At 49.3% G+C, this 27,964-nt stretch overlaps 1 protein-coding gene and 1 long non-coding RNA gene across 2 annotated transcripts; one reads left to right on the top strand and one right to left on the bottom strand.

Moving 5' to 3' along the window:
• LOC148004205 (uncharacterized) lies at positions 1–2,640 on the bottom strand. Its single transcript, XR_015627783.1, has 4 exons — positions 2,503–2,640; positions 1,685–1,875; positions 1,416–1,477; positions 1–216 (listed from the first exon to the last, which is right to left on the bottom strand). It is a non-coding gene; the product is annotated as an uncharacterized LOC148004205 (long non-coding RNA).
• Positions 1,752–27,018, top strand: Slc24a1 (solute carrier family 24 member 1). The gene is given in 9 exon segments (NM_020090.1): positions 1,752–3,546; positions 13,927–13,980; positions 15,566–15,674; positions 19,063–19,146; positions 20,016–20,107; positions 23,036–23,935; positions 24,620–24,709; positions 25,559–25,725; positions 26,769–27,018. Coding segments are annotated over 9 exon segments (3,537 nt in total). The 5' UTR covers positions 1,752–1,755.
• Positions 27,019–27,964: the final 946 nt, after the last annotated feature.

The raw sequence follows: 27,964 nt of genomic DNA, 5'->3' as shown, positions 1-27,964 counted from the left end.
GAGGTGCATGTGGGCTCACTGCAAAGTGCTGTATTCACAAAGGGGGGAGATAGGGAAAGGTCTGAGTAACCAGGGCAAAGGAGGAAGCTCACTTATTCCTACTCCTCTGATGGTTCTGCTCTGATATTCCAGGCTGGCACATTGACACTTCCAGTTAGTGTGGTTTCCAAAAAGCTTGGGAGATTCACTGTAGGCTCATGTCTGGGTTCCTTGGAGCTGTGAGACATTAAGGGTAGCGTTCCTGTTCATCTCAGGGTGTCTGTGCAGTGGGGGTGAGAGGGGGAGGGGGAGAGGGGAGAGGGGAGAGGGGAGGAAAAACGTATACTGGAGAGATCTATGTGTTACTCGGCCCATGCAAAACCAGGCATTTTAAAATAACTGTTGTGTATTTAGACATAGAGATTTAATGGATGTTCACCAGGTCTGGATCTCAAGGCTCTTTATAAAACAAGGTTTCTTTGAGAGTCTTTCCTCCTGCATTGATAAAACTAACCCCAATGGTTCTTGAGTCTGTCTAATGCTTTTCATAGACTTTATGTGTGTTTGGTCTCTCAGAATTCTTATAACCCGATGTCATTACTACTTATATGGGTAAGATTCCTACAAATAAATCAAACTTAAATGTTCTGGGTTCAATTGGTAGAGTGCTCTCCCAGTATACACAAAGTTCTGGGACATTGCACAAAGTCGACATGGTGACACATGCTTATCCCAGGACTTGGACCATGAAGGCAGGAGGATGAAAACTTCAGGATCGTCCTTGCCTGCATGTGATGTTCAAAGCCAGGCTGGGCTACATGAAACCCTGTCTCAAAAACTGCATTTATTACAGCATACACATGGTAAAGCATTCTAGTCAAACGTACCGTGAAAATGAAGTCCCCCCTGACCAGTGATCCTCAGTTTCCCTTCCCCAGATATGAGTTTGGTTTTGCATAACCAACAACATCCACGTCATGGTGAAGGCAGTAAGGTTAGCCTTCTCAGACGACACTGCTGGTAGGCGGTAGAGCTGAAAGTCCTGGCTTTCGGCTCCATTTCTCATTTTCCTCCACCAATGCACACCATTTGATAAGAAGCCCCATGGCTCTTAAACTTTGTCCTCTCTGGATGAGACAGCACAAGAATTTTAAAAGAGTCTAAAACAAACCCCAGCCCCAACAGCAAAAACTAAGCCACACAAGCAAGTAGAGCTTCACTTGGCTAATGTACTCAGAGACACTGTCCACTGCTTTCTCTTGCTACCTACCTTTCGAATCATACTCTCTAGCTTCTTGTTGCCTTTGAGAGGCTGAGATTTGTGGCCTGGGGCCCAGTTATGGATTACTAAGCTCCTAGCAACCTAGGCTTGGACCTGAGGGGTGCAGGGAGACCAGGAAAGACATGGAGAATCCATAAAGCCCCCCAGGACTCACTCAGAAACTCGCACTGCTGGCATGTCCACAGAATACGGTCTCCTGAGAGCAGCCATTGCACCCTGGAGTGGAGAGGAGGAGTGGTTAGCTTCTTCAGAATAAGGTCTCTGGCCTGATTGATACTTTGTGTCCCTGGGACCTCCATCTCTCTACTTTTCTGGATAAGAGGGTTCTAGATCTCAGAAGAAGGCAAATAACTCCTCTTCCCCTCTAGGTTTGTGGATACCCCCAGGCTGGGCTTCATGGAGAAATCTTTCCTGATTACTAACATGAATTCCAGAGCAGCCTCCACCTCTCCCTGGACAGGATGAACTACGGTAATCAGACATAACTGGCCATCATGGGGAAACTGATCAGGATGGGGACGCAGGAGAGGCGGTTACTCCGACCAAAGAGGCTTCATTGGAGTCGCCTCCTTTTCTTCCTGGGAATGTTGATCATTGGTTCCACTTATCAGCACCTGAGGAGACCCCAGAATCCCCCTTCAATGTGGACAAAAGTCTCCTCACAGCAGCCTATTAAACTGGCCATCAGGGACCTCCCCAATGATGAGATAACAGTGACAGACAAAGACCCTCCAGAGGCTAGCTCTGAAGTGGAGGGTGAGATGCTAGCACCCCAAGACACAGTGATCATAGGTGAAGCAGCACCTAGCATAGCAATGGAGGACACCCCCAATCCACCCATAACAACCAAGATCACTCCAACGTCACTAAAGAACAATTATAGCCCCACAACAGCTGGCACGAGGAGACAAAAAGAAAACATTCCACCCACACCTAGCAGAGCACCGAGTCACTTCATCTCAACTTCAGGCAGACAGAGAGTGAAAAGCTATACCCCAAAACCCAGGGGAGGAAGGAAGAGCTCCAGCCCAACTCACACCAGGGAAGAAGGAAGGATGCATACCCCATCCCCAGCAGGTGCGCCCCGCACCATCAGCCCCACATCAACAGAGAAAGACAGTGAAACCACGGCAACCTATAGGATGTTGGAGCCCAGATCTGAGAGAACAGCAGGAAAAACTTCTCTCAAGAGAATGGTTCCGAACACCCGGACTTTCTTAACACGCGAAGTAGAAACAGACCTCGTGACTTCTCCAAGTTTGGTGGGGAAGAACACCCTGGGAAGTCCTAGAAGAGGAGAAAGAAACAGCTCTACCACTCCCCTGCGAGCAGTCCTGCAGCCTACCCCTGCCACCTCTGAGGAGCAAGTGACGGCAAGCATCAGGATGGGTAGCACCCCAGCAACCACTGAAGGTTCTACTGCTGCCCAGAGAATTGGCAATCCCTTGTCCGGAACTAGTACACCAGCTGTTAGAATTGCCTCAGTCACGGACAGGGAAAAGAGACCTTCCACAGCACACGGCACCCTAGTAACTCCCCAAGTCAAGGCAGTCCTGACCACACAGGTCCACCGCTGTGTGGTTGTGGAGCCAGCCCCAGCTGTACCCATGACCCCATCTCCGAGCATGACAGCCATCCTGTTCCCAGAGGCACCTACTTCCGGTCCCTCAGCCTTGCCGCCTGGCTGGCCAAACCTCCACCCCAAGGCGGAGTATCCCCCAGACCTGTTCAGTGTGGAGGATCGACGCCAGGGCTGGGTGGTCCTACACATCTTCGGTATGACGTACGTGTTTGTGGCCTTGGCCATCGTGTGTGATGAGTACTTTGTCCCAGCCCTGGGGGTCATCACGGACAAGCTTCAGATCTCCGAGGATGTGGCCGGGGCCACATTCATGGCTGCCGGAGGCTCAGCCCCTGAGCTCTTCACCTCTCTCATTGGTGTCTTTATCTCCCATAGCAATGTGGGTATTGGTACCATCGTGGGCTCTGCTGTGTTCAACATCCTTTTTGTCATCGGCACCTGCGCCCTCTTCTCCCGGGAGATCCTCAACCTCACCTGGTGGCCCCTGTTCCGAGATGTCTCCTTCTACATCCTTGACTTGTCTATGCTCATAGTCTTTTTCCTGGATAGTCTCATTGCCTGGTGGGAGAGCCTGCTGCTGCTGCTGGCCTACGCTCTCTATGTGTTCACCATGAAGTGGAACAAGCAGATTGAACGCTGGGTGAAAGAGCAGCTTAGCAGGAGGCCAGTAGCCAAAGTCATGGCCCTAGGAGACCTCAGCAAGGTAAGGCAGTCTGGTCCCGGCTTTCCCAGGCCTCTTTGGAATGAAAGGGCAGGAGGAAGCCAAGGCAGCAGGGAAGAGCGAGACTGCAAGAGGCAGCTGCTTCCTTTCCCTGGCTGTTTCCTTATTTACAGCATTGCCTGTGCTCCGCCACCAGCACCTGTGACCATGGCTCTACCCCAGCCATCCTAAACAAGGGGCCTTGGTTGTGATCCTTACCCTTCAGGAAAGAAACTGAAGCTGGAGGAGAAGTTAGAACATTCATCCAGGGTCACATAACAAGCAGGCAGTGGAGTCAGGGTTTGAATCCAGCTCGGTCTGATGGGTGTCTGGAATGCCATTTGAGCCGGCTTTGGAGGAAGGAGAGAGAGAGAGAGAGAGAGAGAGAGAGAGAGAGAGAGAGAGAGAGAGAGAGAGAGAGAGAGAGAGAGAGAGAGAGAGAGAGAGAGAGGTGGGAAGATGCTGATTTCTTCCGTGTACAGGGAGTTCTGATTTAGGCGGCCCCATTATTTTCAAGTGTGTTTGTTTACAGGCTGGACTTGGGAAAGAGTGCAGATTAGGTGGAGTCTAGGGAGGGAGGGGTTTTTTTTCCCACCTACACTGGAGATAAGCCCCTACCTCCACCCTGCGCTCTCTCACTGACAAACCAGACTCCAGGTGGAGGCTTCAGTTTATATATACTGGAGGTCTGTTATCCGACACACCAATGCTGGGGCTTCTCTGCCGGGGGCTGGGGGAGGGGCTTTCCTGCTTAAATTCACTGGATGGTTCAGCGACTTGAAAGATGACATCATATGGGGCAGTGACCTCAGGAAAACAAATCCCAAATAGGGACCCCTGTCTTTCCAGTTCTGGAGGGTGAGTTTGCGCAAAGGTTGGCTTATAGCTTTTAGTGGAAGCAAAATCTTCCGTGCAGAGAGCAGAGGACTTAGCAGCTACTTAATCCCTAGCAGTTTTGATGAGTGGACAGGATGTCTACCGACCTCTGCAACAGGAGGCAAGGGATTATAGCACTTCCTTTGGGAATTTTGAAGTAACACAGTGTTTTATTTTTTGGTCAGAGCATGGAACCAAAAGCCAGATCCCCTGAGTTCTAATCTGATGCTACTTTTCAATTAATGGTATGACCTGGCCAGGTCTCTTCCCCACCCTTTCCCAGTCTCTAGGGTAAAGGATAGAGTTCTTTAATTACCAAAAGGTTCTGTCTAACTCTGACTTCTATGCTAATGTCTGAGTCCAAATCACTCTGGTTCTGATCAGCCCCACACAGTGGTCGTTCCTCCATTTATCTTTTACACCGGGCACAGACAGGGAAAGTCCTGCCTGGGGTCACAGTGCTGGCTGGGTCTGACTCCCTAATCACCGATGTTTCCTGTCAGGCTGCTGCTCTAGGAAGCCACAGGCTTAGAGAGAGGGTGAGTCCTTGCTGCATAATTCAAGCTGAGGAAGCAGGAGCCTCCATGGATAGGCCTCATTATGGAGTCCTGACTTCTCTGAGAAAATCCCAGGTGTGTATCAGGGAGGGCAGCAGTGTTCAAACCCCCTCTGACCTGCCTCCTTGTAATGATTCTGCTTCCCATGAAACTCAACACACTCTGAAATTTCTGCTGCACCTGAGCAAGGCCATCAAAACAAAGCTCGCTAAGTGAGTGCTGCAAAACTTTAATAATCATTAAATAACCATTATTTATTAAATAAGTAATAAATATTTATAAGTAACAATAATTAAATAAATATTAATTATTCGATAATTGCATAATTTTAATAGAGAATTTGTCCAACTTAATTGTCCAGGCCAATAGTAACAGCTCTTTGTCAAGCAGTAAGCAGGGGCTGATGGCAACTGTGTTCTTACTCTGTGTTGAAACTAATCCTGTGCTCAGAAGGATTTTTAATCGACAGTATTATTAATGAAATGTTGAATTACTAACCATACATGAGGGTAAATCCAACAGTATTTAACGTATGAATGCATTGGACTTGCCACGAATAATGTCCACATAGTAATAAGTATTAATAACTCAAGATTATAGCTGTTTAAAAATTATTTAGAGTTCCATTCTGGGGTGACTTTTACCTACAGAGTAAATCACCCTTTTTGTGTCTGGATTTAACTGGCTAAGAGCTATGATCTGATCCGAGGGACTAAGTTGTTACTATATGTCACCAACAGTGAGAGGACAAGCTGCCGCACTGATGCATAAGGCAGTTCTGTGCAAACTCAGTGTTTGGTGTAGCAAACCACACTGGTTCTCAATCTTTGTGGCTTAGTGTAGGCCTGTACCCACCCTGCAAAGTGCTTCTCCTTACCGATGAAACCATGAAAGCAACCTCCTCTCCTCCCTTCTCTCTTCTTTCCCTTCTCTCCCTCTTCTCCCTCTCAATGAGTCCCTTTAGTTAAACATCCATGGAGAAGGCAGGACTCAGAGAAACTGGGCCTTCTCCATAAGCCATGGCTCTGAAGTTGATTAGTCTGGAGGGAAAAAAAGGGGGGAAGCAGGGCATGCTGGGAGTGTCCAAGCAGAGCTAGTGCAGCGAAGCCCTGACCAGGTAAGGAGAGAAACACAGGAGAGGCAAAAGACCAGCTCCTCCCCTTTCCTCTGCCCTATTGGCTTCTGCATCACCACTGGGTGGGAAACCTAAGTGTATCCCAAAGTCTGAGCCCAGAGTCTTAGTCTGGAAGTATTTGGTTCAGTCTCTTCAAGGTCAGTTCGGAGACTGGATTCCTGTTCAATGGAGTCAGGAAGGGAATCCATCCTACTCGTGAGGGGTCCACGTGCCTTTACAATCCCTCTCTCCCTCCCTCGATTTTGTCCCTCCCCCTCCCCCTCTCCTCTCTTCTCTTTCTTTTTTGAAACAGAGTTGCTCTGTGCAACCCTGGTTGTCCTGGTATAGACCAGGCTCCTGACCTTGATTCCAGAGATCCACCTGCCTCTGTTTCTTGAGTGCTGGAATTAAAGTTGTGCACCACCACAATTTCTTATTAAATGCTACAAAACGAGACTGTTATCCCTATCTTACATATGAGGAGACAGGGGCTCAGAGTGGGCACTTAACCTGGCCAAAGTCACACAGCAGCTAGCTGGTGATAGTGGTGATGGTGAATGAGTATATTTGGGTTTTAACTCAGGCAGCCTGTTAACTATCTCCTGATCCACGGAACTCTGCACACTGTTTATTTTTTATATACCCGGATGAAAGGCCGTGTGAGGGACACAGTTAACATCGAGGAAGAGAATCCTCTGTGGGAGCCACAAATCATGTTGCTGCTCTCGCAGGCCTTCAGTCTCTGTGAATGGGGTGAGACACCACAGGCAGCAGCAGACTCCGCTAAAGCCAGGCATAAACACCTTCTGCTCTGCAAGCTATATACCTCTCTTTCACAGTCCATGGCATCCTGTAGCCAGGAAGTAAATAGCTACACAGTACACCGTGAGTAAGTCAAGTAGGGCGGCCTCACCGTTATGTGCAGGCGTTCTCCCACCGGAGGGCCTTGAAATTTCACCCAGCAGGCACGGCCAGGTTTCTGAGCTGGGTCATCATGTTACATTGCATTCTGTTCCAAGCACCTAGAATCAGAGTGAAGGAGTCTCTTGGGAGCTGTAATTCTAATAAAATATATTCAAGACTATTTCCAGAAAGAAACGATGTCGTACCGATCAAATATATATATATATATATATATATATATATATATATATATATATATATATATATACACACATATATACATACATATATATATATGTATATATATACATATATATATCTTTAGTTTTTACCTCTTCACGTCTATTTAGTGTGTGCATTACATGCTTTCATGGAGATCAGAGGAGTTGGTTCTTTATCATGTGGTCCTAGGGGATAAATCTCAGGTCATGAGACTTTAGCCTCTGAGCCATCTCAGCAGCCCGCGGGTAGTATTTTAGAGGGTCTCTTTTGACACTTACAGCAGCACTGTCAGGTTCACATCTACCGGACCGCTGTAAGGTGCCTTCTATGATCCCCAGTACAGCAATGGAAGTGTCTGCCCAGATGCCCCAGCCTCACTTAGCTCTCTTTGAAAAGTTATATTGGCTGTTGAAGCTCTTTATGTATTGTTTCTGGTCCAAGGTTACAAACTTCTGGCCTATTTAGCCATGTACACTCACAGAGAGCCAGCATTCTACAGAGAGCTCACTGGCGTCCAAGGGTGACAGGCCCTTCCTTCATTGCATGTGGACTGAGGAGCTTAGCCAGAAAGGACCAGCCAGGGAAAGAAGAGCAGCCCCGTGGAGTGCCAATGGCGGAAAGGGGTGTAAGGATATGAGTTCTTACAGAAACCTATGTCTACACTCTGCACCAAAGAATTCGTCAGGATGTGAGACTCTGAGGAAAAGACTGGCACTTGGTCCTGAACACTGTGGCCTATTTTCTCCCCAGCAGGAATTTTCTTATTCAACCAGCAAGACACACCCAGGCAAAGAAGGTGTGTCTGCAGAGGAAGGTCTCCCATTTTCCTCTGAGGGTTATTTGTCTTAAAGGATCTGATCAGTGGCCTGTATAGCCAGCTGCTTGCTGTAGAATGGAGAGCCTATGGATAGAAAGAGGCCATCTTGGCCCTTCCTACCTCTGTGGGTCCCATGCATGTTAGGTCCCAGAGAAGCTACTGTGCTCAACATGGCTCGGCTGAGGGGTGTCCTTCAACTGTTTAATTAGTCCTTGATGTCCTTCTAATTGTCAGAATAAGATGGAAACTCTCTCTCTCTCTCTCTCTCTCTCTCTCTCTCTCTCTCCCCCCCCCCCCCCTCTCTCATTGTTACAGTTCACACAGCCTCCAACACTAATCCCAGCAGAATTCTCAGTCTTTGAGTCATTTTCCCCAGCCCAGGGCTGCAGCTCAGTGGTAGAGAGCTTGCCTAATGCACACCTTTCCTCAGATAACTGGATGAAGTTTTTTAGAGTTCCCCAAACGGCCAGTGCCAGCAGATGGCACAAGAAACAAATATTAATAGCATAGCATAAACATCCACTCAAGCCTACTCCAACTGCTTGTTCTTCCCACGGATATGTGTGTGCCTGCAGAGGTGTTTCAGGCATCCATACAGCACAGTGATATTCTCTCCCATGGATCATGATGGGGTTAAACATCGAAGTAATATTCATGGTGGCGCTCTTCGAAGAACAGCATGCATTCTAGATGCTCTGCCACCCGAACCAGTTAGAGAATAAACCCAACAAGCACCTGCCTAGTGAGGGGGCATAGAGATGAGAGTGGTAGTTAATAAGGGAATTTCAGAGTGTGACGAGTTACTGTGAGGAAACACACAGGGACAGGCTGATGGGGACCCTCCCTGAGGGGAAACATGGGAGGCTAAAGAGTGGGTTTCAGAACTGGGCAAGCATGCCTGCAGGGAGGAAGAGCACTCTCAAAGGCTCAGGGCTGGAAGGACTGGGCACAACAGTGCCATTCGTTAGTGGTCAAGGCAGGGGGACTGGTCCAGGGCATCACTGGGGGGGAGGGCGCCTGGGAATTGGATGCTGAGTTTGGGTTTCATTTGAGGTGTGGGAAGAGATGATCAGAGTCCAGTTTTAGAGGTTATCCCAAAACTGCTGTGTCGAGAATGAACTATAGGAGCATAGTAACAGAAGGAGGGGTAGCAGCAAGTCTGACTAGGAGCTGTTTGGAGCACCCAGCTGTACAGCTGAGTATGTGTGTTTGCACATGCAAGCACACACACGCACACCATAGTCTCATCTTATCCACAAGGGATGCGTGTCACCATCCCTACAGGGCAGATCTAAAATTTACAACCTTTATAGATCTTTTCTTTGGCATAGCTAAATTTTGAGTACTACGTTTGTACTTTCAAGCCTTTATCAAATAAGATAAAGATTGTTTGAGTACAAGCTTGCAAAATGAGGACGGTCTGAACTAAGATGACTACTAAACGACTGGTGGGCAGGTAGCAAATATACCGTGGGCACACTGAACACAGATGACTCATGTCCCAGGCGGGATGGACGGGGACAGCTACTCAGAATACCATACAATTTAGAAGTTACAATTTGTTCGTTTCCAGAACTTTCCACCAACTAGGTCTGGACCACAATTGAATGCAGGGTGAAACCAAGGCAAGTGAGCCTGCATCACACATGCACACAGGTACACACATGCATGCACACAGCTGTCCGTGGAGATGTTCTGAAGAAGGTATCGTCTGAACTTGGCAATGAGGAGGGAGGGTGGGAGAAGTCTGGGATAGTGCTGAGCTTTTTGGCCTGAGCAGAGAGTGATACAGCCACAAAGAAAGAGAAGCCCAGAGGGAAAATGAAATTCAGTTCAGAAAACTCAGGAGTGGTGAGTTTGGGCTCTTCTATGGCTGCCCAGGAAGAGGTTGCACACAGGAGCCTGAAGATGGGGCACCAGGTCTGGGTGTGAAGTGTGAATTTCTGCATGGTCAAGGGAGGCCCAAAGCTGTGAGAGAGAAAGAGCAGGCCGCAAAGGAGCCTGTCTTATACTCGCGGCCTGTCAGGTCTGTGACACAGTGACAAATCAAACACACTTCCTGGCTCTCCTGGAACTCAGCTTAATGGAGGAACTGGAGTTGGTCCAGCCTCTGTATCTGGTACCTGATACTTATTAAGAAGGAGAATATGAAACCGCTTCTACAAAATTAGGTATGTAGGGGGAGAGAGGGCCTGTAACCTAAGCCTTATCAGCTACATAAAAAGTTTTCCTCAGTGGGGAAGATGGAGAAGTCAAAGCAGATAGTTACAGCATCGTGTGGAAATGTGTGGGGCTTCTACTGCAGAGGGTAGGGAGGCCTGGCAGAGCGGGGTACAGGAGGCTGTCCTGAAGGAGTGTGGTCTTGCCACCCTGTGCTGAGGTTGGACCAGGGGAACAGGAGCTTTCTGTGAGGAGTGAGACTGCAGCTGTGCTGTGCAGAGCATGGTTCCCCGCCCCAGCAGCTGAGCACTTGAAATGAGTGCAGAGGTATGAGATGCCCGCTGAGAGCTCAGTATGCAGAAAAGAGCGCAAACCGGTCAACTCCTTTATATTGTGTTGTAGGGGCGCAGCTAGAGGACTGCGGGGATAGCTCAGTGGTAGATTGTCTGATACAGTTGATCTATGTGTTGTCTGATACAGTTGATCTATGCCTTTGGTCCTTGGCACAGTAACAACAAAGTTTAGATGTGGGAGGCACTGGGTTTACACATGTTATTTAGCTGGGTGGTGGTGGTGGTGGCACACACCTCTAGTCCCAGCACTCAGGAGACATGCAGCCAGATCTCCATGAGTTCAAGGCCAGCCTGGTCTACAGAGTGAGTTTCAAGACAGCCAGGGCTGTCTCAGAATAAAAAGTAGGTTATTAAAATGAGTCACAGACATGGTGGCCCATGCCCTTTATCCCAGCATTTGAGAGGCAGAGGCAGGCAGATTTCTGTGTTCCAGGCCAGCCAGTGCTACACAGTAAACACTGTCAAACCAAAGAGAACCCAGTTGTTCTCAGTGATGCACTGAGGGTGAGCAGGAGGCTCTCTCTCTCTAGGGGGGCAGTGAGGTTCTAGAACATAGAGGAGGGGCACAGTGTAATTGGTGTGCTTCAAAGTCACTGTGGGTGAGGGGTGGAGAAGAGCAGAGCCGAACTCTAGAGGCTTTGCGGGTCTGGAGCAGGAGAGTGGAGGCCCAGCTGAGCAGTCTGAGCCCAGGCCTGCTGGCTCGCTGGTATGGGCTGTAAGGCAGACAGAAGAATGTGCTAACAGGAACTTCTAATTCCAGTTCCAGGGGTCCAACACTCCTTTCTGACTTTCTTGAGCACAAGGCACCCATGTGGCACAGATACACACAAGAAGGCAAAACACACTCATTCGTCTTAAACAAACCTTTTTTAAAAAGGTTGGCACAAAAGTCTGTTGATCTGAGTTTGAGTCCTGGAACCCACAAAAAATGAAAAGAGAATCAACTCTGCAAAGTTGTCTTTGGACTTACAAGCACGCATGCACGCACACACATACTCACACGCACAAACACACAAAGCAACAATAATAAACAAAATACAGTAATTAAAAAAGGAAATGGCTGAGAATCTCGTTAGCATGTAACTCAGCATTCAAGGGGAGGTGGAGGGGGGAGGAGGTGTGGGAGGGGGAAAAAGGGGATAACATTTGAAATGTAAATACATAAAATACCCAAGAAAAATAAAATAAAATAAAATTTAAAAAAAGGCGAGGCGGGGTTAAACAGCAAAATCATGCACTGCACCACCCACCACCCACAAAGGACCTCAAAGCTAGACGTGCGTACTGAGACTGCCCATGAGCACACAGTTATTTTAGCTTGAGTAGATCAGAAAATCATTAAAGATGTGCACTGTGGACGATGATCGGTCTCTTGGCTCTCTGTGGACAGAGCAAACCATTCTGAAATGGAGTCTGCCCCCACTTCTTTGCCTCTGTCAGACTTGATGGGAGATCGCTGGACTTGAGGAACAGTGAGGTGGGTGGGACAGTGTCAACTAGTGCTGCCTGAGGCCACCTCTTTTTCAATAACTCTCAGGTGTGTCACGAAGGCATTAGAGCAGCTTATTGATCACTCAACTTGGCTATTTCAGCCCTGTAGCATTCACTTAGACGGCCATTCACACAAGCCTTCTCTACACACCCTTCAAAAGTCGTCACTGTGTCCACTGCAGGAAGCCTTCCTGGCGCACCTCACACAGCAGCCCCATTTATGCCTCTTTTATCGTGACCCGTATTCTGCTTTGCCGTGCATCTGTGTGGTATGTCTCAATTCTGAATGCAAACTCTGTGTCCTCAGTATCTTTCCTCCTTATAACCACCAAAACAGTCCCTTATGCAGCACAGTGCACACCCCCAATAGCGTGTGCTCAGTATACGAGCAGAGGGACTGGACTGGATGGGAGGGTAGCCTGCGGGCAGGTGGTATTTTCAAAGCCGAACAGAGAATGAGGGTGTTCTGCTCCTGGGTGGGTCTTGGTGGCCAGTGAGGGACTGTAAAGATAGTCACTAAGGCTAGTGACTAAGGTTAGTGACCTTGGTGTCTAAAGATAGTGCCACGGGCCACCTGGGATTGTCTGTGCACCCTTCTTACTTTGTTGAGAGCCACAGGTCAGGGGACCAGAGATGACTATATTGAAAGTTCACTATGTGGTAAAAACAGACAGACAAATGCATGGACAGACAAATGCACAGGCAGACGAATGCACAGACAGACAAATGCACAGGCAGACAAATGTAGGCTCTAGGGGATGGTGGTTCACTTCAGTAAAGCACTCCATAAAGGGGGCTGAGGAAGGAGGATCACCACAAAGGTCAGCCTGGACTGGATAGTGAGTTCTAGGCTAACCTGGGTTACAAAGTACATCCATCTCTAAAAATAAATAAGATTGGACTCTAGTTGAGTAGACAATTCATGTATCACCCAGATGGCATTTCAAGGCTACAAATGCAAAGAAAATGAGTCTGGTGGGCCTCAAGTTTCTTCAGACTTGAGTTTCTTCTCACTCTCAGCAGGTGCTTATCTGACCCCAAAGCAAGATTTCAAAATCACAAGATGTGCTAGTGTTGTTCAACTTTCAAGGCAAGAGTGAGATTGAGGGTAGGGTACAGCTTAAAGGGTCATGGAGAAGGCTTTATACAGAATCCACCCTGGTTTTTCTGAGCAGGAGCAAATGACATCCAGGTTAGCAGGGAGGAACAGAGAGGGCGTCTTTGGCAAAGGGAAGGGGCATGGACAGAGAAAAGGAGTAGAAATTGAAGTGGATCCATCATCTGCTTAATAAATACATCACATCTTTATCATGTCTGTTTACATGCAAAGAAACTGGGGGAAATGCTAGGACAGAAAAGAATAGGCATCCATAAGAGATGCATAGACGGGGCTGGAGAGACAGCTCAGTAGTTAAGAGCACTGACTGCTCTTCCAGAGGTCCTGAGTTCAAATCCAGCAATCACATGGTGGCTCACAACCATCTGTAATGGGATCTAGCTCTCTCTTCTGCTGTGCAGGCATATACATAGACAGAACATCATAGACATAATAGTGGAAGAATTTAAAAAAACAGAGAGATGCACAGAGGATGGTGACAATTAAATGGAGACCTGAAGCATGAGAAGGGAGGAACAAAAGCAGGGCAAGGAGGAGGAGCAGGGGGAGGAGAAGGAAGAAGAGGAGGAAGAGGAAGAGGAAGATGAGGAGGAGCCTGGGATGTGCTTTCCAGGCAAGTGACACATTTGAGACAAAAGATGGTGGGCATGTTGAGACATTTTCTGAGGTGTTTCTGGGTTGCAGGAGCACAGGTAGGACAAGTAGAGCTGAAAAAGCAGGGTCTCTCCATGACATCCTGTGAATCATCTCTTGACCTCGGTTCCCCTCTGCAGCCCAGTGATGGTGCCATTGAGGAAAATGAACAACAGGATAACAAGAAGCTGAAGGTGGGTGATGTGTGAAGCTCATCCAGCGGGGTCAATGCAGCATCCTGGTTTGAGCAGGGATGTTGTAGGGTCTCATCATGTGCCTGAACACCAGGTTGCTATAGTCCTGATGCTGTGCAACCTGGTCAACTCAGGGAGGCCTGGGAGGCTTCTGGGAGCTACCAGGGTGACCCAGGAAGGAGCAGGATGTGTGGTGAGGGCCTCTTAGCTCCACGTGGTGCTAGTTTGGGAACTAAATTCTTAATGTCTGTCCCAGATAATCAGATTCTATATCTATAAGATGCAATTCGGACTAGAGAAACTCAAATTCTACTCTCCGATCCCAATGTTGATGGAGGCCCTATTATCGACGGCTTCAGCATATCCAGAGCTATGGAACTAGGGGGCAGGGCCTAAGGTTTCTGAAAGACTGGCTTAAGGCACCATGTGAAAGGAATTATAGAAACTTTGAAAGGAGGCAGGGTTGGGAGTAGGGGTATGGGGACAGTGGGGCTGAAACTTCCTATGTCCGTTGTAATAGCCACAGCCACTAGGAGTCAGAAGAGTTCAACTGGCACGAGATAGGAGAAAAGGGTAATCTTACAGTACTTCAGTGTGTTGCTATGAATAGGTGTGTGTCACATCTGTGTGTATTCCAGGTGTGCCTACTTCAGTGCCTTTGAAGGCTTCTGAGGGTATAAAGTCAAAGTGGGCTCCCAGTAAGTAGACCTGGGTTTCTAGTTTGAGTCTCCCTGCTTGCCTTTGGATGTATCACCTCCCTTTGCCTGTCCTTCCTTTATGTAGATGGTTCTAGTGTTGCTTATCTCTGGGCATGGAACAACAACCAAAGGGCTGTGCACGGCACCTGCCTGTGTGGATGTGGATGAGGATGTGTTTTTTAGAAAGGTTGCTTGCGGGGCTGGGGATTTAGCTCAGTGGTAGAGCGCTTGCCTAGGAAGCGCAAGGCCCTGGGTTCGGTCCCCAGCTCCGGGGGGAAAAAAAAAAAAAAGGGCTGGAGAGATGGCTCAGTGGTTAAGAGCACCCGACTGTTGGGGCTGGGTATTTGGCTCAGTGGTAGAGCGCTTACCTAGGAAGCACAAGGCCCAGGGTTCGGTCCCCAGCTCCGGAAAAAAAAAAAAAAAAAAAAAGAGCACCCGACTGCTCTTCCAGAGGTCATGAGTTCAATTCCCAGCAACCACATGGTGGCTCACAACCATCTGTAAAGAGATCCGATGCCCTCTTCTAGTGTATCTGAAGACAGCTACAGTGTACTTATATATAATAAATAAATAAATCTTAAAAAAAAAAGAAAGGTTGCTTGCTGGGAGGTGCAAACCTTTCCATCACACGGTACCACTGATCCTGGTGGCCTGCTCCCTGTGGAGATTGTGGGACTCATGTAGGGTGCAGAAGGCACTTGTCCAAGAGGAATCAAAGGAAGGACAAGAGAGAGTTGGAGGTGAAGGAAGCAGGGGCACAGGGCTAAAGATGCCCTCTCTCTGGTCTCTGTGGGAAGGAGGCAGGTTGGAGGGGAGGTTCTCCTGCAGCCCCTCCCCTGACCTGGGCAGGGACCCACTGAGGCCTGTCCGGCTCTCCCCTTGCTCAGCTCCCGTCTGTGCTGACCCGAGGGAGCAGCTCGGCCTCCCTGCACAACAGCATCATCCGCAGCACCATCTACCACCTCATGCTCCACAGCTTGGACCCCCTGGGGGAAGGTAAGCAAGGCCTCCTCACATCTGCCTGTCTTCCCCGTGCCATGCCTCCCCTCCTGCTACTGGAGAGAATTAGGGACTTGCGAATGCTAGGGACTGTGGGCTGGGATGAGGGGACAGTTATCAGAGAAGAGAGTAGGTAGTGAAAGCTAGACAGCCTGGAGGACAGGGAAAATGTAAGACCTGAGCTCACCAAGACAGAGTTACGTGGAACATGGCGGCTGGGGTCCTTAAGTAATACCCTCTTGATTTTCTGCCTCAATGTCTCTGCCTGCAACGTGAAGAAGGGCTTTATCTACATCCAGATACCATGGCCTATTTGGATCTGTGTTGGGACAGATTTAGTGACCCACAGGGATGCTTCGGGGGACACCTCTATAGCATCTGGCATCTCTCTCTGCTTTGTCTTCAGCTCTGGGTCCTAGGAAGCTTGCTCTCCCTACTCCGATTCAGTCAGGAGTCCTAAAGGACACCTCAGGATATGTCATAGCCATTTCTGGGGAACGGTGCACAGTGTCTAAGGTGCTGAAGTTGAACTTGACCTAGTAGCAATGGTGGAGAGTCCCATACCTCACAAATCTGTCTGCTCACTTCCCCACAGTGCTACCCCACGTCTCTTACACCCTACTGCCTGCCTCTCAGGAACTCTCCTGTTCCCTTTGGACCCTTTCTGGCTCCCTGGTGCAGAACTCAGCCCAAGTAGGAGGCCCACTAGGAAAAAGCAAGTGTTGGGTATGCAGTTAGGCAAGAGAACTTCAATATGACATGAAAGAATGGGCCCCAGGAAGACCCCTGACTGGCCTTTCTGGTTAAGGGGCACATTCTCGGATCTCAGAATTGCATGAGGCCCTTGCCTACCCCTTCAGACACAGTAAGGGGCATTATGTGTTTAAAAGTATATTGTACTAGAAAAGGCAGTGTCAAAGAGTGTCAAGGAGCCGTGAGACCTCCCTTAGAAAATTTTCAAGGTGAGCCTGGGCAACATGGGAGAAGCCAGCCCCAAACCTCTAAGGAATATGCAGATGGGGCAGCCTCAGGTGCTGAAGCTGGGGTGGACCTGGCCTGGCTCTCTAAGTCATGCCTAGCAATTCCCAGCAGAACCACCGACTCTAACCAATTCCTGAAAACAAAGAACTTCTCCTGCCTGGACTGTGGGGCTCCCAGGCCCGGCCACCTCTGTGGGCATCAGCTGCCAGCTGGCCTGCTTGTCCTAACAGGATTATGTGATGCTCGGGCCAGGCCGAGGTCAGAGGAGATTGGCACTAAGGAGATGATCCCGCCATGCTGGGTGGGGACAGGACACTTGAGGGGACAGTGCCAGAGAAGCTGGTGACCATTGTCCCAGCCGCGACCTGGTATATGAACTGTGGGTGTGGTAAGCCATTGGCCAGCGAACGACTGTAGGTGCATCCTGGGATGCAGCTGCAGTCTGATCATTTGCCAGTGTCTCTGCCCAGGAGGGCTAGGTTCCCCCAGGCCTTTGCTCCAAAGTCACCCCACATGCCTGTTTCCCAGGCACATTCCAGATGGCCATCCAGGTGTTTCCACTCTTCCCCGGTGGAACTTCCCAGATGCAGTTCTCTCCACAAGAGGTGATCTCTGTCCTCTGCACTCTCACCTCCCCCACCAGGGTGGTGTTTTCCTCCCTGGGCTCCCATGCTCCTCTTGTGTTCTCAGTCAGGTGTGTGGGAGAGGGCAGCAGTGAAGGAGACATCCGGGAGTGATCGGGGAAATGAGAGGCCAGGACAAGTGGTGTGAGTCCCTCCAGCCAGCAGTCAACAGATGTGCCAGGGCCAGGGTGGGCCCAGCTTGCCTTCCTTTGACTATGGAAGTCCTCTGTTAAACAGAACGCTCCAGCTATTGATGGGTGCCTGGAGGCTGTGGCAGAGTTGTTCTGAAGTTCTGAGTGCCAGGACACCTTGAGGAACCCGAGTGGCCATAGCAGTGACTCTGCAAACGAACTTCCTGCCACACCGGCAGCAGCAGCTGAACAACTTGGAGGGTTAAGAGCACAGGGAGCGAGGAGGAAACGCCAGGCTGGTTTTCTCTTTCCTGCCGGTCCTGGAGCCATGTGGAGGCTTCGTTCCATCTTCCTAGCATCCTTGCATTCTGCCTGCACTCCCTCCACCATTAGATGATCTTCAGGGTCTCCCCCAACTCAAACCATCTAGAACTCTGGCCACTACTGCTCTCAGCCCACCACCACCACTGTTACAGCCAAAAGGTAACACAGTGACATCTAGGGGCTGTTTTAAATAAACCTGCCAACCAATTACAACTACAACCTTGGGAAGGCTCTTACAGGTGAAGTGTCTGAGGAGCAGCGAGGCTGAGGAACCAGCTAGCTGGGTCAAGAGTCACACCTTAGGCTCCAGCACGTGTGCCTGACGGTGTGGCTGAAGTGCTGCCGGGGTCAAGCATCCCTATCTCGTGCATCCTTAAGTCAGGGCTCTGGGTGCATCATGGTGTTGCCATTTGCAGGGAACACACAGGCTTCCTAAGTGACCCAGTGTCTGTGGACAGAGCTAGCCTGTATTTAGAAGCGGATCCATGTGGCCGTTACTTCATGTGTCCATTTGTGACGTTGCCCTGCATGCCCTTCCTCACCCTCAGGCCATACAGCTGACAGGGGGACCATCTAACCTCCCACTTCTCAGTCCATTTCTCTTCCTTCTCGACCTCCACACATGCTGACTGACACACAGTCATGGAGGGAGAGGGGCCCATTCTGTTATTTTTTTGTGCCTGAAAATTAGGGCAGCTATTCTGTGCTTGCCACTCTAGAGGTCTCCAATGAGATGGAGTCCACTTGGACTCCATGTGTCTGGGATCCAAAGGGTATGACCAAAGCTTGATCCCTGCCTGTGTTCTGCAGGAAAGGGAAGGCTTAGGGGCAACAGAGCCCTGGAACAGCCTGCACAGAATATGCTGTCCTGACTTCTAGTAGTTTGTGAAAGGTACCTTACTGCTCCCCTAGTCCAAGATGGCAAAAACGGCCCTCTGCCATCAGATCTCTTCTTCCTGGCCATCATGGACATCACTGACTGATTCTGGCAGGGGCTCTCCTACCGAATTTAGGTCAGAGGTCTCAAATGAATCATTGCTTGAAGTCATAAAGGAAATGCATCTTACAGGTTGGTCCCAAACCAGCCATATGTTTATCAGAGAGGAACTAGGGGGAGCAACTTGCCTAAGGTCATAGCCAGTTAGTGATGGCACAGGGACTCAGCCAAGTTTACAGATAGGGCGCCAGCAATAGGCCTCCTGCGATCAGACCCAGACACCGCAGGCCTAGGCTAGCCTTCCAGCCCCATGGGCATAGGGAGGCACAGGGTCCTGAGAGAGCGGTCCCTGTGGTCCCAGATAAGATGTCTTCCTTTCTCCTCTGCAGCCCGCCCCTCCAAGGACAAGCAGGAAAGTTTGAATCAGGAAGCCAGAGTCCTCCCCCAGACCAAAGCAGAAAGCAGCTCAGACGGTGAGAAGATGACCAGACTGGCCACTGGCTAGGTTTCTCCTGCCTCTGCCCCAGCTCCTGTCATAGCCAGTGCAGAGCAGACACTGAGGCACATGCCAGTCAGTGTCCCTGAGGCTTTTCTTTCAGTGATTTTTCTGTGACAGGCTCCCCGTAGCTTCCTCTTTGTTCTCCTCAGATGAGGCAGACAAGGGAAGTCCAGGGGTACCCAGATCTCACATCCTATTTCCTAAATCTCATCCCAAGTGAGACTATTTCTTCTACTCAAAGACATTGTTGCTAGTGACTAGTTTGAAGTGAGCAGGCTTTACTGAGGGAAGGGGAGCTGGAGCCCAGTGACAGAAGCCTAGCAAGCGGGACAGCACTGACTCGTGGGCTCTGCATACCAGGCTTACCTGGCTCACTCAGCAGCCCATAGAGGGCCATTCTTTCCATTCCATAGCCAAGAAAAACCAAGGTTCAGAGAGATGACATGAATTTCCCAAAGCCACACAGCCAAGAGGTTGTTAGCTCGTAGCTAAGCTAAGCATTTCATATTGTCCAGGGCCGCCTTCTCCACCGTTCTGATTTATGGCCTTAGAAGGGTTTGCTTTTGAACTCAGTGAGGTCCTTTTCAAAAGACCAGCCTTCCCTGCTTCCATTAACGCAAGTAGTTGCAGCATCCCTGATCACAATTCCAGGAAATGCCTGTGAATACAGGGCAATGCTTCCCAGATGTCCTCTCATCCTAACGTATTCAGGGGACAGGGCGAGCGTAGTTCCCAGTTCCTGAAAGCCTCCCTCGTGCCAATGCCCTATAGTCTCTCCTGCCATCTCTGCAGCTGTTCCCAGAACCTGCTCAGCTCTCATCTAACCCATGTTTGTCCTTTAAGAGGAGGAGCCAGCCGAGCTCCCTGCGGTCACGGTCACTCCAGCCCCTGCTCCAGAGGACAAGGGAGATCAGGAGGAGGATCCAGGCTGCCAGGTAGGCTCTCAGCCTCTGCACAGCTGGAGGAATTTCAGAGGCCAAGGAAGGGCTTTCTGGCCAAATAATAACTACTCGAAGGCCTGAAATCCTGTTTATCCCTGTGGGGCAAACCACGCCCCTTCTCTGAAATCATTTGAAAAAAACAATGCACACAGTTTCCAGAAGCAGAAAGCTCATGACAACACCCCAGTGTGGGATAATATGTATCTCAGGGTGTGTATGAATAGCCACATGTTATCAGAACATAAGGAATTGTTAGTGTGCCAGCCAAGCAACGAAAGGCTGAGTCCAGACTGCCCCAGACCACCAGTGGCTTGAAGAACAGGAAGAGTGTTGCTGGGTGAGAGGCCCTTCACTGTTTGTTGCTGTACTCTCCTCATCCATAGCTTCCTAAGACTCAGCACCACTTTGCCTTGAGACAGTCTTCTTCCAGCACTCTCTGGCCAGGCTCATTTTATATTCATGTTTTTCAACCACGGGTCTTGTTCCCTCTCTCTAGAGCCCCTCTCTCTCCATCCCTAGATAGCCTTATGTAGCCTGGTATGGGTAGAAAGCTCCCTTGTCTGTGAGGTTTCCCCGACACCCCAGAATCCAAATGCTCATGGGATGTTGCACTTGACATGGGATTTCCACAGCTGCTTCCTGCTTTCTGAGCCTCACCCGGTTCCCCTACCAGGTGGCGAGGTTCTGGAAGGCAGCATCCAAATCTGAGCCATCTCAGCCTCCACCTCGGAGGGAAACATCCTGCCTGTATTCAATACAGGTTAAGTGACTGGCAATAAACAGACCCTAAGTTTGCAAGTTCTAGCCTTGCTTTTCCTGGTCAGCACGCGGAGGCACACATTTTTCCTCATCCACAGTCGGGCAGTTTTGGTGCCTTCCGGTATGTGAGCACCAAGCAGGCCCATTGTGGCCAACTCGTGGGAAAAGGAGCGAGAGGAGGATGCAGAAGCATCTGGAACCTCAGCCCAGGAAATAAAGTTGAGCCTCACAAGGAGCCAGGTAGAGGCCGAGGAAGGCTCCCATGACTCTGTTTGCTGCCCTTCCTCCCTGTTTTCCCTGTGTGCAGATGCTATGACTGGTTTTAACCCTAAACTACTAGTCTAGCCCTCTAGTCCATAGGGACCAACCAGTGACCAGTTCCCAGTCTTAGAATCTGTTCATCCTAAGTCACAGGTCGGGGATCTGGTGCATAACCAGGCAGCTGGGGTCCTGGGAAAGATGGATGCCCTCACTGCAACACAGAAGGGAGCTGCTGTTCACCTGTTAGCATGCATTCCTAGTAAGATCCCAAAGTAACTATTTTGGGAGCCAGGGAAGGTGGTACAGCTGTGGTCTCATACCTAATGACTTAAATGAACGGCCATCTCAGGAAGCCTGCTCCTGCTCAGGGCCAGAGGAGAGAGGCAGGGGTGATTGCAGACAAATCCTTCCACTCCTCATTGCTGATTCAAAGCCCCGGCATGTTCAGAGAGTAACGCTTTGCTTCTTCATCTGATTCTCAACTCCTGTTGCGTATTAGGAGAATATGGAAAAACTTTAAAAAGTCGTTCCCTGCCTACCCATTGAGTCAGTATGCCCAGGGCAGGTCCTCCAGTATCCTGGCTTAAGAAATTTCTAGGCAGACCGGGAACGATGGAGTGTGCATTTAATCCAAGCACCCAGGAGGCACATACAGGCCTATCTCTGTGAGTTCAAGGCTATCCTGGTCTTCAAACTGAATTTTATGTCTGCCAGGGCTGCACAGAGAGACCCTATCTCAAACAAACAAACAAACAAACAAACAAACAAAAAGACAAAAAACAAAAACAAAAACAAAAATCCGAAATGAAACAAAACAACAACAACAAAAACCCAAAAACCTTGCTCAAGGGAATAGACTACCATGTTACAGGTCATTTCAGATTTGGGACCATCAAAATTAGTGGCTTTTAGTGTGTAGGACAATGAGCATGCGAGTTACACATGATCTCTTCCATCTCAGAGGTGCTAAGTCAGCTGATATGGGTAAAGCCAGAAATCTACATTTCTAATAAGATCCCTAAGATAACAGTTTTGGAAGCCAAGGTTTCTTCAGACTTGGGGTGGTAGTTTGGTGGTCAAGAGGTTGAGGATTGAACTGGAGATATTTAAATCCCAATGCCATCACATACAAACTGTAGACCATGGGCAATTTCCTCTACCCTAGTTTCTCCACTAGTAAGATGGGTGCAATTCTATGTATTGCTGGGACCATGAAATGCAGAAAATGCTATTCCTATGATGTCATTTACTATTGTGCCTGACATGCAAGAACGTGCAACAGCTAGGTGCATGTACCGGCATCGTCCACACAGTGTAGGAGTTTGCGAGTTCAGTAGACTCAGCAAAGTGTTGTGTCTGGCAAAGCAGCAGGCCACACTAGGCAATGTGGAAGGCTGGCACCTAGGACAGGGGAGGAGATAGTCTTGTTCCAGCGTGAGTAGTTCAGCTTGGATGTTCCACCCATGGTATGGCTAACTAGAACAAGTTCATCTAGCAGTGGCAGCCTCTAAGCCATAGCACACAGAAAGCTTCAGCTCAGGGAGGCGCTGTCCTGTGGAAGAGTCCTTAGGTGTGCTGCATATGTCTCCCAAGAGTAAACTGTGTGGTGACGGGGCTTCGATACAGATATTGACTTCAAACTCGCCGATGCTGTTCAAGGTGGAGATGCTGCTTTAGATGATGAGTTTTCCAGCCTTGGAAGTAGCCAAAAAAAAAAAAAAAAAAAAAAAGCTGGATGACTACTGGGCAGGCATGGCATGATGGGAAGTTTGCTGGGTCAGTTTTCTCCCCTGGATATTTAACTGTTCAGATGCTCTCTGACAGAATTAAAACAGGGAACAAGTGGGATGACCATCAGACAGAGATGCTGCCAGCCATTAATCTGCTCTCTTTGGATTGTAGGAAGATGTGGATGAGGCTGAACACAGAGGAGACATGACAGGTGAAGAGGGTGAAAGGGAAACCGAGGCAGAAGGAAAAAAAGATGAAGAAGGGGAAACTGAGGCAGAAAGGAAAGAAGATGGTCAAGAAGAAGAAACTGAGACAAAAGGGAAAGAGAAACAAGAAGGGGAAACTGAGGCAGAAGGAAAAGATGAACAAGAAGGGGAAACTGAGGCAGAAGGAAAAGAAGCTGACCATGAAGGGGAAACTGAGGCAGAAGGAAAAGAGGTTGAACATGAAGGGGAAACTGAAGCAGAAGGAACAGAAGATGAACAAGAAGGGGAAACTGAGGCAGAAGGAAAAGAAGTTGAACAAGAAGGGGAAACTGAGGCAGAAGGAAAAGAAGTTGAACATGAAGTGGAAACTGAGGCAGAAAGAAAAGAAACTAACCATGAAGGGGAAACTGAGGCAGAAGGAAAAGAAGCTGACCATGAAGGGGAAACAGAGGCAGAAGGAAATGTTGAACATCAAGGGGAAACTGAGGCAGAAGGAAAAGTTGAACATGAGGGGGAAACCGAGGCAGGAGAAAAAGATGAGCATGAAGGGCAAAGTGAGACCCAAGCAGACGACACTGAGGTGAAAGATGGTGAGGGTGAAGCAGAAGCCAATGCTGAAGATCAATGTGAGACCGCCCAAGGTGAGAAAGGTGCAGACGGTGGAGGGGGAAGTGATGGAGGGGACAGTGAAGAAGAGGAGGATGAAGAGGATGAAGAGGAGGAGGAAGAGGAGGAAGAGGAGGAGGAAAGTGAGGAGCCTCTGTCCTTGGAATGGCCTGAGAGCAGGCAGAAGCAGGCTATCTACCTCTTTCTCCTGCCCATCGTGTTCCCACTGTGGCTGACAATACCTGATGTACGGAGGCAGGTGAGAGCTGTGTCCCAGGCCCGCTCTGGCTCTGAGAGGCCTTTCCATAGAAGGCTGGGGAACCTAGCTGGATGGACTTCACCGTGAGGATGTGGGTGGGACTGTAGCTCTGCAGGGGACAGTGCACCATACCAGAGTCAGGAGCTGGAGACCTGAGGTGTGCCCTGAGTCTGACACAGTAAACAGTGTGGACCAGTCCCTCATGGATTCCATACTCTGATCTTAGTGTGGGAATGATGGCCTTGAACCCCATCCAGAGTTCACAGAGGCAGTCTGAAAACATGGCTTGATAATGGCTATTTCTCCACAGACACTCTCTCTGTAGGGAAATAATACAACCCACTCAAAGCCCAGAGAGAAGTGGGGCAGTGGAAGGTGCAAAAGCCAAATTCAAGTACTTAGCTGGGTATGGTTCTAGAGCAAATCCATTAGCAATCCCCTGCCTGGTCCTGCTGAATGCGTCGGACAAGCCAGGCTCCTGTACTTCTTTCCTTATTGATTTTTCTTATTGATCTGCTCCAGGGGCTCCCTGGGGACAGGGCCACGGCTCCGTGCACACTGCTCCCAATCTTCCTCATGATTACGCATCCATTGGACCTTGTCACGTTTTGGGGTTCCCTCAGAGAGGAGCCAAAGGCCAGTAGCCCCTGCAACTTATTTCTCTTCCCTTCGCAACCCCTACAGGAGGCCAGGAAGTTTTTTGTCATCACCTTCCTGGGATCCATCATCTGGATAGCCATGTTCTCATACCTCATGGTGTGGTGGGCTCACCAGGTGAGTGGACAGTAGCTCAGCCTTCCACCAGCAGCTCCTAGCATTTGCCATCTAAGATGCGTCTCCTGGATCCAGGACTGTCAGGATCCAGGGCGGCTGGGGTTCCCACGCTGTTTGTAAAGGCTTTTTAAAAGTAGACTTCCATGCCACCAAATGCTTTTTTTTGTCCTAACTGATATTCAACTATATTATGGCACAGTAGACCCCTCACATCCGGATTCCAGTGGGACAGGCTGGCCTGACTCATAGACTGGTGAAATCCCTTCCCTCACTGAGTCAGTTCGGTGGCATCATGCCAGTCTTCCTCTGCCTGAGGACCACGAGATTCTGTGTTCTGTCCAGAACTTAGCACACAGCCACAATGTCTGGCTTTTCTCTAGGCTAAGCATATGGGAAGTACTGTCCAAACTTCTATCTGCAGCCTGGCTTAGCTCCCAGTGCACAGCATAGCTCACGTGGCCAGGAAAGAAATGTTGACAGAGCAGACTATTGAAGGGGCAGTTCTTTGGGCATGAAGAGTTGTTAGAGTTGGGATGACAGTGAAGGACACATCTGGTATCATTAGACTTTTAGTGCCCTCAGTGAAGAGCTGTGTGGTTCCCTGCAGCCTGAGGCAGGGGCCTGGCTCTTTTATCACCCACCCCATACCCATTCCTGCCTGCAGAGGGCATGTTCGGAGCCTCAGTGCTTTGATTATAAAGTAGTATGTCACTGGTGCTGTACAGTCTGGTTTTCCTCCTGGGGTTGCCATGGTGTCACTGGTGCTGTAAACTCTGGTTTTCCACCTGGGGTTGCCATGGTTTCCATTGGGGTTGCCATGGTTTCTCATCACTGTTGCTGTTTTACCAGGTTGGTGAAACCATTGGGATTTCTGAAGAGATTATGGGTTTGACGATCCTAGCGGCAGGCACTTCAATTCCTGACCTCATCACCAGTGTGATCGTTGCCCGGAAAGGCCTGGGAGACATGGCCGTGTCAAGCTCGGTGGGCAGTAACATATTTGATATCACAGTGGGGTGAGTGGTGATGATAATTTCTAAGGCGTATTCAGAATAACTAGAAACTGCATAGGCTCCCTTGCCGGGTTTTCTTCGTTCATTATAGATGCAACAAAAGGGTGTTTGTACGGTTAGTCCTTATGAGGCAATGGAGTATCCTCCCTCCATTCACCCTGGCCTTAAATTAGCTGACTGGACTTTACAGATGAATTGAGATGTGAGGTCCATCCATTCCATTTCCCAATACAAGAGAATACTGTCCTTTAAGGAGGTAGAGCAGGGTCTTGGGCCATGTCACTCCTTTTCCTTCGTATGTGGGCTCCTGCTAGCTCAGAGGAATGAGAAGGTTTGTAGAAACAAGAACTGTCCCACCCTCCTGTTTAACCACTCCCTCCCTGCCCCCTAGTTTCACGGCACCTTCAGAGCACCTGGGTCACTTTCATTTACCTGGTCATGTCTTGTATTTGGTTATTTTGCCTGGAATGTGTGTGTGTGTGTGTGTGTGGCTATTAGGGAGAGGCAGTAGGTGGTGTAGGTATCAGAAAGATCTGATCACTAAGGAAAATTTATCCTGAGGTAGGCCTTAATCATAAAAGCTGAGAAACTAGTCCCGCACTGACTAGGGTTAGTCCTATATATGTCGCTAAACATTCGGGGGTGTGGGTAGGGATGGAAGTGTGCGCAGGAATGGGGTTGGAGGGGATGGGGTGGAGTGGGGGTGGAGGTATCAGACTCGGCATTTTTTAACTGTTTTTGGGGACTCAGTCTCACTGGTCCAGGCTAGACTAAAATTGAGCGTCCTCTGCCTCAGTGCCTAGTGCTGTGCTACCATGCCCAGCTCAGAGCACTTGTCTTAACCTAGGCCCTCAGGGACAGCTTTGAGCCCTCTGCCAAGAGCTTGTTTCTCTAACCTGCATTTCCTCATGATGTGAGGTTAATGCTTTCTCCTTCATCCTGTGAGTGTGAACATAAGAGTGTGAAAGCCGTAAGACAGCACTCACCCTAACCAAGCACCGGGGCATTACAACATGGCCGCCATTCATGCTGGCTTTCTTTTGCAGCCTGCCTGTCCCCTGGCTCCTGTTCTCCCTCATCAATGCGCTGCAGCCTGTCCCTGTCAGCAGCAACGGCCTGTTCTGTGCCATTGTCTTGCTGTTTCTCATGCTCCTGTTTGTGATCTTCTCAATCGCTTCGTGTAAATGGAGAATGAACAAGATCCTGGGCTTCACCATGTTCCTTCTCTACTTTGTGTTCCTGGTGATCAGTGTGATGTTAGAAGATCGAATCATATCCTGTCCTGTATCTGTCTGACTCAGTCACGGCTGCTCGAGATGGACAAAGAGCAGAAGACCTGGCTGGAAGTTACTGTCCGTCTCACCACACCAATCAAATAATAAACACAATCAAGAATGTGAAGTGGGCAGCTTAGACCCTCAGAAGCGACTGTCATCACGACTGAGGCTTCTCTTTCCAAACACCTGAGGCTTCTAGTGGATTAAGAACATTACCTTGGGAGGGAGAGCTCCTACCACTCAGACAAGCAGCTGTCATGCAGTCAGAGGGCTGCCCGTATGAGACCTGGGGTTAGGGCTGGGATGGCAGAAATAAGACAAGCACCCTTGCTCACGATCCCCTGGTCACCCCCGAGGAGCCATGGTGCAGCATGCAGGTATCGAAGGCTCGTTCTCCCTAACACTGCCCTAAACACACCCTGCTGCACACGAGCTATTCCTCCTGGTGATGCCGCATCAGGTTTGCTGTCATTATGAGTTCAGTTAATGAGTTTAAGAAGAGAAGGCTTGGGGGCGGAGGCAGACATAGATTTATCACTCTACCCCACAGTCCTGTAAAAATGCACGCCAATGTTTTCTGTGTTAAAAGGAAATTAAAACAGAAATCAGCCCAGGGAATGAAAGTCTATACTTTGGCTTGAATTGGAGGCGGAGATTTGAGAAAGAAAACTACCCTTAGGGCTATTTAAACATATGCACTTACTGGAAAATCTGCATTCGTTTTGTCTCCATCAGCGGTCACTTCAAAGGATTAGATATTCTGTCGCAGCTGTCCTTGGGCATTTTCCTGCCCAGGAGTGACAACTGTCACGAAAAGAGTCAAAGGGATGCATTTGCAGAGGGCCGAGTCTGGCTTATGCATGAAGACCTCTAGGGCTCAGTGCTATGCTTGCATGCCAACCTAGATCAGATTGTATAAAGCAAGAAGCCTAGTCCTTTGACTAGTTTATCAATGGGTCTTAAGA

Source organism: Rattus norvegicus, chromosome 8 (genome assembly GCF_021556685.1).
Source record: "Rattus norvegicus strain SHRSP/BbbUtx chromosome 8, alternate assembly SHRSP_T2T, whole genome shotgun sequence".
In the NCBI taxonomy this organism is placed as follows: Eukaryota; Metazoa; Chordata; class Mammalia; order Rodentia; family Muridae; genus Rattus; species Rattus norvegicus.
This window is presented reverse-complemented; position numbering and strand designations above follow the sequence as displayed.